The sequence below is a fragment of the Artibeus jamaicensis genome, unplaced genomic scaffold (genome assembly GCF_021234435.1).
Source record: "Artibeus jamaicensis isolate MK-2021 breed Jamaican fruit bat unplaced genomic scaffold, CSHL_Jam_final contig_465, whole genome shotgun sequence".
Lineage (NCBI taxonomy): Eukaryota > Metazoa > Chordata > Mammalia > Chiroptera > Phyllostomidae > Artibeus > Artibeus jamaicensis.
Genome location: NW_026521843.1, coordinates 12,538,729 through 12,550,952, shown reverse-complemented (window position 1 = coordinate 12,550,952; position 12,224 = coordinate 12,538,729). Strand labels below are relative to the sequence as shown.

General features: G+C 41.5%; 1 protein-coding gene across 4 annotated transcripts in view; it reads left to right on the top strand.

Annotated features, from left to right (window-relative positions):
- ITSN2 (intersectin 2) overlaps positions 1 to 12,224 on the top strand; it is a 118,945-nt gene that overhangs the window by 84,602 nt on the left and 22,119 nt on the right. For 3 of the 4 annotated variants that reach the window (XM_053666851.1, XM_037146746.2, XM_037146749.2), the window contains 2 exons: positions 1,801 to 1,897; positions 2,355 to 2,546. In XM_053666851.1, coding sequence (XP_053522826.1) covers positions 1,801 to 1,897; positions 2,355 to 2,546 — 289 coding nt within the window. Of the gene's footprint in view, positions 1 to 1,800; positions 1,898 to 2,354; positions 2,547 to 4,561; positions 6,901 to 12,224 lie in introns of those variants that run through there. The other variant, XM_053666852.1, reaches the window with a different exon arrangement.

Genomic DNA, 12,224 nt, shown 5'->3' with positions numbered 1-12,224 from the left:
AAAAAAAGATCAGAGCTACAATAGCTGTATTTTTATGTAAGATTGATGATACACGATTGTAATAAAGAGGGTAAATATAGCTTTATTCTCACAAATCAGACTTAAAACTCCTAAAGAACAGTAGATGTTCAAAACTCAGTATCTTCTTGAATAACCCCCTGAAATTGCACCTTCTCATTTGCTTTGAAGATGGACCTACCAAAGTGGGAAACATGACTCTTTACAAGTTCTATCAGTGGTCTCCTGATTAACACATAAAGCCCCAGGAGGTGTTTATGGTGCCATTTGAAGTGTTGACTTGAGCTTATTAGAACTCTTAAAAAAGAAGAAGAACTCTAGAAAAGTTTTCTTAGTTTATAAATATTATTTGTGTAAAATATGTAAGTAACTATGAGCCTGAAAATCTCCAAATAGATTTCGACAAATAGTGTTTTCAGCCGCACTTTGAGATGCACATTGAGTCTTCCAGCTTGATACTGACCTGGAAGGCCCATGCAGAATTTAGGGTTCCCCAAGACCAGCCTTACTTCTGACACCAATTGAAAGTTTGGAGGTCCCCAAGACCACTTTCAAGTTCAATAATTTGCTAGAAGGACTCACAGGACTTGTTGAAAGCTAGAGTGGTCCCCTCTTCTCCGAGGGCGATATGTCCTGAGACCCCCAGTGGGTGCCTGAAACTGCAGATGGTACTGAACCCTGTATGTACTATTTTTTCCTTTACGTGTATGTCTATTATAGTGTTTAATTGATAAATTAGGCATAGTAAGAGATTAACAACAATTACTACATCATAGTAAAATAGAACAAGTTTAGTAGTACACTGTAATAAAAGTTATGTGAATGTGGTCTCTGTCGGGATGTACTCACCCTTTTCATTTAAAGGAAGCACTACAGTTTCTCTTTGGTGTAGCTGAGTTGCCTGCCTCACTGCTCTTGTGTGTCGTGGCCCTTGTGAATTCAGATAAGGGTGTTTGAACACAGTGAGATGTCATGGCAGTGAATGTGGTAGGCTGGATGGCTACTAACCCACAGGCAGGTGGTGTAGGCAGTGTGGATACACTGGACGAGGGGTGACTCACGTCTAGGGTGTGGCGGAGGGGACGCTGTGAGGTTTCATCATGCACTCAGAACAGTACGCAACCTAAAACTTAGGAATTGCTTGTTTCTGGAATTTTTTATTGAATGTTTTCAGACTGCAATTGACTGGGTAACAAACTAGAACAAGAAATTGTGGATTAAGGGGGACTGCTGTATTATACTCATGGTTGCAGTTTATGACAGCAAAAGAATTTAAATCCAAACCAGCCAATGGGCCAGATGTGTGGGGCAGGATGGGGGGCTCCAAACAGCACTGCCAGCTGTCATCTCCCACTGGGGCCACGAGCAGCGCTCGCCTCCCCAAGATCACCCACAGATGATCGCCAAGCAAAGGAGCTCACTTGACCTTGGCGTCCAGCGTTTTGTCGGGGCTCCATCACATAGACACGGTTGGCTGCTTATATGGCTGAACGCAGTCTCCAGTCTCCTGACAGTTCAGTTCATGCTACGGGACCCAGAGCACCCACCGTAAACCACGTTGTTAGCCTCTCTTCCCTGGTCAGGGCCCCCAAGTAAACTAAGACACTCACCAGTCACAACATTCCAGAGGTGTACAGATGACCTCCCAGGAGCCAAAGACAAACCAGATCGTTCTTGAGCTAGGTTAAATTCCCTACTACCCAGGGTTTTTCTCATTTTTAGTCTAGGTCTCACAAATTGCTTTTAATCTGATCTTTCATACTCGTTTTGCTCATTTTACAGGCCAGAGGCAAAAAAAGACAGAAAGGATGGTTCCCTGCCAGCCACGTTAAACTTTTGGGTCCGAGCAGTGAAAGAACGACGCCCGCCTTCCATCCTGGTATGGAGTGGGTCCGCTTGTGTTTCGTCACGGAGGGTTTTCGTTAGCATCCACCGACTTTTCAGATCTGCTGACTCTGAGAAATACTGAATACTGTCCTTTCTATGCTGCTGCCTAAGAGTGTGGTGTAATGAGAGCTTCTCTTCTAAAACGTTCTATGTAGAAACAGCGACTGTACAGTGATACATGAACCTCTTTAGTCCTTAAATTTCTCAACGTGAAATTACTATACCATCAGACTTAAAGCGTAGCAGTTCAGTTAGACTTTTAACTGTAGTTTGGAAGTTCTAGTTTTTGTAAAATGGAATGGGAGAAGGAGGGTGAGAGAGAGCAGATGAAAAGAAAAATTTAGGCTAATTTAACATTTAATATTAGAGTAAATTGGGGGGGATTTTGACATGTGACCTTTGTAGGGATAATTAATTTGTTAAATGTTATTTTGTTCTTTTCCTTGTAGTGTGTCAGGTGATTGCCATGTATGACTATGTAGCAAATAATGAGGATGAGCTAAACTTCTCCAAGGGACAAGTCATCAATGTTTTGAACAAGGATGATCCTGACTGGTGGCAGGGAGAAATCAATGGGGTGACTGGTCTCTTCCCTTCCAACTATGTTAAGATGACGACAGACTCAGATCCAAGCCAACAGTGTAAGTAATGCGACCCTGTCTGCCTCTCAGCCAGTGCCCAGGCTTTAATGGGCTGCACTGCGTTTATTCCTGCTCTGGGCCGGGCACTGAACTCCACACTCGTAGCAAATGTGTACCAGGGTTTAAAGTAAGAACACGCAGGAGGGAACTTTTTACAAGTTCAAAAATTATATAGCTTTATTTAAAATAATTTTTTCCTAGCTTCAGATCTTACTATTAGACTATGTCTGAATTTTTTAAATCCTTTTATGGATTCTTCAGTATAACAGCAGCCAGTACTGCAATTTCCCTTTGCCACAGTCCTTGTTGGAGTGCAGTGGTGTCTTTTAGCTTAATAGAGAGTGCATAGTAAGTATCCTATATTTACCTATTAAAAAGTAGCCCTTTAGTGTATAAGTGCTATTAATTTTGCCACCTTTTCATTTATTTCCCACATATTTACACATCATCCAGGTTACAAAAAATTGAACTGTTTAAATTTTTTTTTAATTCTTATTAGGTGATTATTTAAATGGCTACCTCATGCCACAAGAGATATATGAATCGAGATCTGATTCACTATTTTTAGAATGAGGATCCAGATCTCTAAGTGTGATATCTGGTATTACAAAAAATTATCTCTTGGTAGTTACCTAGCCTTTGCATTCATTAATAGTCACTTTTTCCTAATCTTTTGATTTTTTTACAAAACACATCGTACTTTATATTTTTAAACCCTTTTTTAATTTTTTTTATATCAGTGTATGGTTGCTTCTGGTGTGTCCCCTGCTGGGAACTGGCCTGCAACCCAGGCATGTGCCCTGATTGGGAATCAAACCGTGATCTTTTGGTTCGTAGGCCCATGCTCAATCCACTGAGCCACACCAGCCAGGGCTCATAATTTATATTTTTATCATTCTTATGAAATTATCTAATAGATTTAGCCTTTCATTTTAATTTAGTTTTTGAGAACATATAAATGGTAACCCAAAGCCGAGATATGCTTATGATTCAGTGCAAGTATTGTGAATTTATTTTATACTATAATTTTGAAATATTTGTGCATTATTTTTACTTTGGAGCTTGTAAAGGTAGTTCTCACCCTGGGAGAAGACTGTCCTTTAGGGAACACAACTAAATTTCTGAATTCGTAGGTGGGAGGAGCCCAGCTTCTTATGGTTTGAACATTTCCAAATATCGCAGGGTCTCGGGAAATGGTATAGAAAATTGTAACAACCTGGGTTACCTAAATGAGTGACCATTTAGAGCCCCGCTGGTGGTTCGGCAGTTCTCAGTCCTTCCCAGTTTGCCTGACTAGTGAGGGACACCTGAGGTGCCTCTCCTGCATCGGAGAGGGGAGGACACTTCTCAGACCCGCTGGGTCTGCAAGGTCTAAAGGAGTAAAATGAACTGGAGGTACTCGGTATGTCAGTGCATGTGGCTTTCGTCGTGTCTGCGATGAAAAGCCATGGTTTTCCAGATTTGTTGTTGTTCATCTTATTTTTCTGTGGTGGAGCACTTTCTCCAATAAGCCTTCTCTAAGAAATGAAGAACAAATTTTAAAAAGCTGTTCTGAAGGGAGAACAGCTAGGCGTGTATGAGTCAGTAAAAACTGGTTAAATTTTAGGTTACCATTGTGTTTCTTTGGCCCTTAGAAGTATTATTTTCATTGTCTTACTTAATTAGGACACAGTCGTGTGCCGTATGATGATATCTGGGTGGAGAATAGACCCGCACATGGTGGTGGTGGTGTCGGTGGTGGTGCACAGGGAGGGCCACCCGGTGCTCAGTGGACTGCCCGGCTGGGTCTGGGTTGTGCGCCCTGGTGTCCGCTCCTGAGGGCCAGACCACCCCCGTTGCAGACGCTTCTCAGGACCGAGCCCCACTGTTAAGCGGCGCATGACTGTATTTTTCACGGGTCAAGAAGGGAAATCGTTCAAATTTGTTTAGTTGATGTTGCATGTTATCAGTTAAATTTTTTCTCACCCACTTAATTTGCTTTATGTTCATTTTATTCCTCGTTTTTCTTTTTGTAGGACCCAGTGTTGCCTTCCAGTGGGAAAGCACCCCAGAGACCCACTATCCACGTTTGACTAGCGTGCGGGCGGGCGGGCAGCCCTGGTCAGATCCCTCCTGCCCCGCTCGTTAACTTCGTTCGAGTGTTAGAGCCACTTGTGGTTATTTCCTTGTGTTCTCATTTACAGTTAAAATTTATTTGTAACAAGTTGAAGGATAGTGGGTCTTTGTGTGGCTTTCCCTGCTGTTCACTCTGGCATCCTTTAGTATTTTTCTTCTTTTTTAATTTGGTTAATTGTAGGTCATTAGCATGCACCTTGAGTTTTTCCTCACATGGTGGGAATTCAAACACACAAAGACCCACTATTTGCACAAACTATTTTTCCTGGGGTGGAATGGGCTGTTGTGCTTTCTAATGTTGCTGCAACTTGTGTATTGATTACAGAATTCAGATAAAATTTGCTAATGTTTTGCTCTCATGTTTGATCTAATTCTAATCATGGTGGGCTCTTACTTGGTTCAATGTGTGATTTGTCCCAAATATGTACTGTTTACTTTGTTACTTTCTAATATGCCACTCTTCAGTATTTAAATTTGTTTAAGGCCAAGAACTGGAAATAACCTTTCATCTATTTTCTGTGTGTTTTGGGGTGGGAGCAGTAACACTTCCGGGGAGCTTATCTTAGCTCATAGACGAGGAGAGTGACGAGCCCCGCCAGTGTGTGCAGAGTCGGGTGCGTTCCATCGGCCTGAGCTGCCCAGGAACGTGCGCTGGGCCGTGGTGGCTCTCAGCCCCTCGTGTGCTCTGGGCCGACGGAGGTGCTGCACCATGTCCTGCAGCAGGCAGTTATTACTTCTTCATTGATGGCCCCAAAATCATTTACTTGTGGGGAATGAAGGGCTCCCGTCATTGACCACAAGACACGAAAGCTTCCGTAGTTTAGGCAGAGCCTTTATATCTACAGTACATTTTAAGGTCAAAATTCATGTTTATCTATTTTAATTAGGCGACCACATATCCCAAGTCACAAAAGAACACTGGTTGACATTCTTCTTAGTGTTTTTAGTAAAGATCAGAAGGAATCCTTGAAGAGTTTAAATGCCCCTGAAGCAGGCACACAGGCTTTATCTAGTCAAGAATGAACCTGAGTGAAGGAGACATGCGTGAGTTAGTGTCTCTCTGTGTCCATGCAGCTGCTGAGGGCCAGAGGACTGCCTTCACGCCCAGTCTTCTCTGGCTACTGTTTGTTCCTCAACCACACGGCTACTTTGGCGTAAGATTTTACTTTTTCTTGGATGGAAATACTTTAAAGATGGTAAACATTATTGAAAACTAACGAATGTGAGATTACTTAGCTGAAACAAAAAGGAATTTTAGTGGGCAGTGTTAGACTGTTTTGGAAAATCACTGAGTTTATGCAATTTCAGATGTTTACAAATCGCAGTGCAATCTACTGTTTATGAATGTCAGAGTATTACCAGGAAGAGCGTGCACACGGTCAGTCCTACTTCCTCACGGAGTTCTCTGAGAAGAGTGAAACGTTTCTGTATTTTTGAGTTTAAGTTAAAAGCATATTTTTGTGCAATATTTATGTTAATGTGCCTATACATTATGAATTATTTCACTCATACATTGCCTAAATCATGACTTTACAACACTTGAGAAAGAATCAACAGTTTAGTTAGAACCTCACCAAGTTCAAATGTCTGTCTGTGTTCCAAAGTCCTGCACATTACTGGGGTGTGTGGCAACATGTATGTGTGCTCCCTGGGGCAGGGATTTGTAGTTATCAGGCCACTGCAATTGCTAGCATTTGGCATCATTACGATACTTTTGTAAAATGACATTCATTGGAAAGCAATAATATCACTCTATAGGTGGAGTAACAGACTTGCCTGCGTCACCAAAGGGGACAGTACAAATGCTGAGTCCTCGTGAACTCAGCTGATCTCCCGCATTTTACAGATTACTTGGTCCTGCCTTGTCACGTTCTGAACTTCTGCTTTTGCGCCCATTAGTTGGGTTCAGATTAAGGACAGTTCCTTTAAGTCCATTATAAACTATGAAGTCAGAAATCAGAACACTGCTAATTAGCCACATGATTTGGTATAACACTTTCTCTTTATAATTACTTCTTTTGCATTTGGACTTACTAATGTACTGGTAAATTATTTCAAAGGTATTTTATAGTGCAAATCATCACTTTTACACTGATACAGATTATTAAGAATGACATTCAGGTAGAGTTTAGCATCTGTACTCAATTTGAAAAGAGTGTACTCATCAGGTGCCTATGGACTAAATCCCATGACACATCTTAGCCAAATGGTGGTCTGAAAAACATATTTACTGTATTTATGGAAATACCTCTCCTTGTGTAGGTATTTTGTTACATATTCAAGAAAAAGCTAAAAATACAATAGGGTGACATATAATAACCTGACCTTCTTAAAAGAGCATGCAGTCCTTTGCAGTACCTCACGTTCAGCCATGTATTTCCTCATTCAGTATGAGGCAGCTTTCAACTTGCTTAGAAAGCAACATCAAAAGGAAGGAGTTTATAAGGAACATAGAATTTTAAAATGGGAACACCGCTGAAAAAATCTGGGCCCTGTAGGTGGTAAAGTTTATTTAAAAATTATAAGATCTAATAATCCTTTTTAAAGTATGTGATTAAATCTGATGGTTTTTCCAGCAGTGAAAAAAAAAATCAATTCTAAAACCAAAGCTGATCTTTTAGAAAATTTGAGAATTTAAATCCACCCTACTCGTTGTAGAGTTTCCTCTAAAACTTTATCTTAGAGTGTCCTTTTAAAAATAACAGGACTAGCAAAACAATGTAACTGCTATTTTAGTGCTTTAAAAGGCAGTGTGAGCAATGATAGTTTAAAGAAAGTGGGGGGGGGTGGAAAAGTAGAGAAAGAAATGCCAATTCCAGTCAAAGCTTTATTTGCCAAATTTCTTAGAAGGAATTTTACCAAGTTAAAAATTCTTGTAAATAGAATCTGTAATGGAAATTCTGAGAGACTTTTGCCTAACGTGGCATTGTTGGATGCTGCTGTGATGCTACTGTAATGTAATAAATTATTAAATTGTTGCAAAGTGCTGTTTTTGCCTTAAAATTTTATTTTGTGTGTCTTGAGAACTATAGTATTAAAGGTATTGGGATTTGTGCAAATGCTGGGCACGCTTGGCATGAGGTAATCTGTTTTTATTTTTACAAAATTGTAATATAACTATGCAAGTGTGTTTATTAAAAGGACACAAATGACATTATTTGTATTGTGTATTTCTTTGGAAGCATCCTTTAAAACTGAATTTTGATCGTTTATATATAGTCATGAGTGAATTTCTTTGGAATTTCTCTTGTTCCTCAATGCAGTCTCTGGGCACAGGCCAGTGAACATTTTATATCACAGTGGGCCAAAGAAATTCTTAAGAGGTCAAGACTGAAATTGTCTGATCCTAGATCATCGTCGTGTATTTCAAAACCAAAAGAAATTTTGATTGGAAAATGCGATTTAAGATAATAATAGACTATTCTGTTACTTACAATTTTACTCCAACTTTTTGGAGTAAAGAACTTACAAGTTCATAGTCATCGCAGATGTAATTTAGACATTTTTAGTACAAAGTTCAAGTCTGTGCAAAAGCCATTGCACTGTGTGCATGGGGGCACCAGAGGTAGACACAGTGTTCACCGAAGCGATCGCATTGCTGGTTTCATTTGCCTCTAGTGAAAAAGTACAGATTACAGTCAACCCATCTGTTTATGTCTGGCACAAATAATCCCTCCCATAAAGACCCTCTCCTGCTCTGGAAGGCTGTTCCACTAAGGGGGGGAGGCGTTTGCGTGAGGCTGTGTGCCGACGAGGACCGTGTGCCGAGAGGACAGCAGTGGGTGTCAGGTGGTGGGCTCAATCTCAGGGAGTGCCTAGTGCTGTGAGGGGGCCAGGCACATAAGCAGATAATTATAAAGCACACTAAGCACAGTGCACCAGGAGAATACAGAAGAAATGCCTAATTCAGCCTTGGATTGGTGGCTTAGGAAGACTTCCTGGGGCACGCAACTGCCACTCCCCATGTAGGAGTAAGTCAGATTGGAAGGTAGGACGGTGGGGCGTGTGACAAAGACAAACAGCACAGGAGGAGGGAGGAGCGATCGCAAGCAGTTCATTATTGCTGACTCGAGGGGAAGTGCAAAGCCAGGAACAGTGAAAGTTGAGGCTCAGCGATTCTGTAGTGTGGCTGCTCTGTGTAATCACCTGGGAAACTTAAGAAGGTATTGATGCTTGAGTCTTGATGTAAATGGCCTAAAATGTGTCCTAGGCATGGGAAATTTTTTTTAGAGCTCTTCACCCATTTTGAAATTGAGTAATTTGTCTTCATAATCACTTTTTAAAAATTTCCTTTAAAGAACAATAAATTATGAAAGATGTGCTTAAGAGAGATGTCTTAATGCTGGTGTCAAAAGGAAAAATTCCTTAAAGAGACTGATAAAATCAAAGAGCGTAGTCAAGTGAGCATAGTCCAAGGGCTGCTTTGCATCCTGGCTTTACAAACCCCCTCTGAGCCTCAGCTTCATCTGTGTAGTAAGGATAGTGATCCACACATTGCAGATGAGACTTGGACTTCTTAAAGCACTCGTTCAATGTGTAATACGTAGATACTAGAAATAGCAGCTAACAATTACTAAGCATGGGCTGTGCACCGAGCCGTAGACTCAGCACTCGAGGTGTGAGTCTGGGTTAGTAATTGGTGGAATCTGGATGCCACCCCAAAGCTTGTGCTCTTAGCCATCCGCATGGCCAGGAGCTGCTGTTACCCCAGATCACAAAAGCAGGACAATCACCCCTTAATTCCAAGATAAGGTTGAGAAGAGAGTCAAGAGAATTAACTGCTTTAAATGAATCCAGGCTGTTCAAGCTACATTTCAAGGTACTGGGAAGACCTGTTACCAATGATCATGTCAGCCACTGTGAAATCAGAGTCAGGCAATGCTATGGAGTCAGTCTGTCCTGAACTCAGCAGTTTGGGGCATAGTGTCTAATTATGTAGTCATAAGCAAGTTGAAAATATGGGCTGTATGATGATACTATTAGGGGTGGAGCAGGCTGTTTGGTAATACAGAGAAAAAATATATACATGCTTGTGAAAAGCCTGTGTCACTGCAGAATAGTACTGTAGTGACAGGTGCACCGATGCGCAGCACTGAAGTGTACGGAACAGCAGATTCGAAATTGGCTGTTAGATACAAGCTACTGATCACATGTCGGACAGAGGAGAGGGGCACGTAAGGGCTAGTTATATGCCCCTCTCAGAGTAAGGGCCCTTCTGGCTTTTTCAGAGCTTTTGGGCTGTTTGGCATCCCGAATATTGATACCAAAGCTTTATTTCCTTTACAATTCAGTAAAAGCAAGCGTAAGACCAGGTTAAGTTTGGACACGTTACTGTCCATGGTTTGCCTCCAATAGGATTGCAGTGGAAGCACCATTTGAAATGGCCTGGCATTTCGAAGTGTCAGTCTTGTCTCAAGAGACCTGGATTTAGGGATTTAGTAATTCTAAACTCTACAGTAAGTCACTTCACCACCAATTTTCAGATTCTCCGTGAATTTATACAGTAACCCCAAAGTTGTATCAGTTATTTGTAGGATTGATCAAAGGTTGTAAATTGTCACAGATACGTCAGCAGCAGTTACATTTGTTAGAACTGAAAGTTCTGCATTGGGTGACCATGAAGAAACTACTCTTTCATGACATACCTTTGCAATACTCCATGTTCTGAATACTCCAAACAGCACGTGAATTCCCTCTGCAGAGTCAACAATTAGACTCTGGCAGATGAGAAGGAGGCGCACATACCAGCTTGAACTAACTGTTTTCCGAGGCCACGCCTTCACTTCTGTCTACCAGTGGGAAGTTTTTGCTGTCTCTTAGGCTAATGATGTTTCACCATAGATTTAAAAATAAAAATAAAACCAATAAAATGTGTTTTATCCACTTGCATTTATCAGCAGAGTTGCTTTGGGAAGTTGTAGAATACTTGTATTTTCTGATAGCCAAGTAATATGCTTTCTGTTGGCCCACAGCATTAGAATACAATGTGTACTTCTTCCCTTTTTTATGCTTAAATAAGCAACCTAACACTTGACGATGGTGAACTTGACAGGCATCGAAAAAGACACAACAGTTTAAAAAATTTGTTCAAGAATTACTTCTATTTCCAAAACAAAATCACAAACACCTATGGCTTCGTGGTGGCAGCATGCTACCCGGTGCGTACTTAGCATTCAGCAAATATTTGCCACGTGGCTAAAAGGCTATTCTTCCATAAAATAAGATGGCCAGCGATTTTCTAGTGCCTTGATAAAACTTCAGTATTAAAGGCAGCCCTCAGAAAATGCAGTTTAGTCATCTGGATTTACTACTCAAACATTGTCTTCTCCCTGAGCTTGTAAACAGCAAGACTGAAAACCACTGTGTGATTATCCGGCTGCTCGGTTTGGGGCACAGAGAACTGCGTGACTCAGTGGCAGTGCTGGGCGGGCCAGGGCTTTTTGGGGCTTTCCGATACAACCGGAACAAGCAAGCGCTGTTTGGACTGGTCACCACACATCGTCTTCTGTCCTTTCCCTTTGGGAATCTTCGCAGGCCTCTCCTCTCCCGTCTTACACGTTCTACCCGCCTCTTGCTCTTGCTTGCACTCCAGAACATTTGTTCCCACCCATAGTGGGACGGGTTTCCACAACCATTATACCTTATTCATAATTCGTCTCTCAGTCTCCACATGCTAACACCAAGGCTGGGGTCTTGTGGCCCAGCCTACCACGATTTATTTTTCTGGAACTTTGACCTGATAATGCCCATGATCTCCCATTTTTCTTACTTTCCCATTCTTCCTATCTACCAGAAATAAGTTAACTAGGAAGTTCTCATTATTTGCACTGCCTATAGTTAATATCACATTCTATAAATACTATAAATACTGACACCTATCATGTGTCAGACATGGGGATACAATGGAGTATAAAATAGACCAAAATGTCTGCCTCTTAGAGCCAACAGTTGAGTAGGGTGAGACAGAAAACAAAAGAATGAGTGTGTAGGGTCTTAAAAAAATACAGCTGGTTAAAGAGTGCTGGGGTGGGTCCAGAAGGATTTCAATTTTAAACAGGCTACTCCGATAAAGTCTCTTTGAAAGGGTGACCTGTGAGCAAAGACGTGAAGGTGAAGGACCTGAAATGTACCTGGAGAAAGCCAAGTGTGTATCTGGAAGGTCATTCTGGGCAGGGGAACCAGCACCTGCAGAGGCCTCAGGCAGAAACAAGCCTGACATGCTTGAGGACAGACGAGTAACCAGAGAGATGGCGAAGCCTGTTTAGGTTCTTGTGGGCTGATGGGTAAGAACTTTGGCTTTTGCTTGGAGAAAGAAGAATCCATTAAAGGTTTTGATCAAAGCAGTGACGTGATCTGATGTTTCAGCAGGATAGCTCTGGCTTGCTAAATTAAAGGGGGAAAGAGTCAAAAGCAAGGTGACCCGCTAACTGGCCAATTCACTAATCCAGGTTAAAGATGGTGACAGCTTGGATTGGAGTGATGGTGGTAGACATGGTAGAAAGTGGTGGTAGAAAGTGGTCAGATTATGGGTATATTCTGAAGACAGAGCCAACAATGGGATCA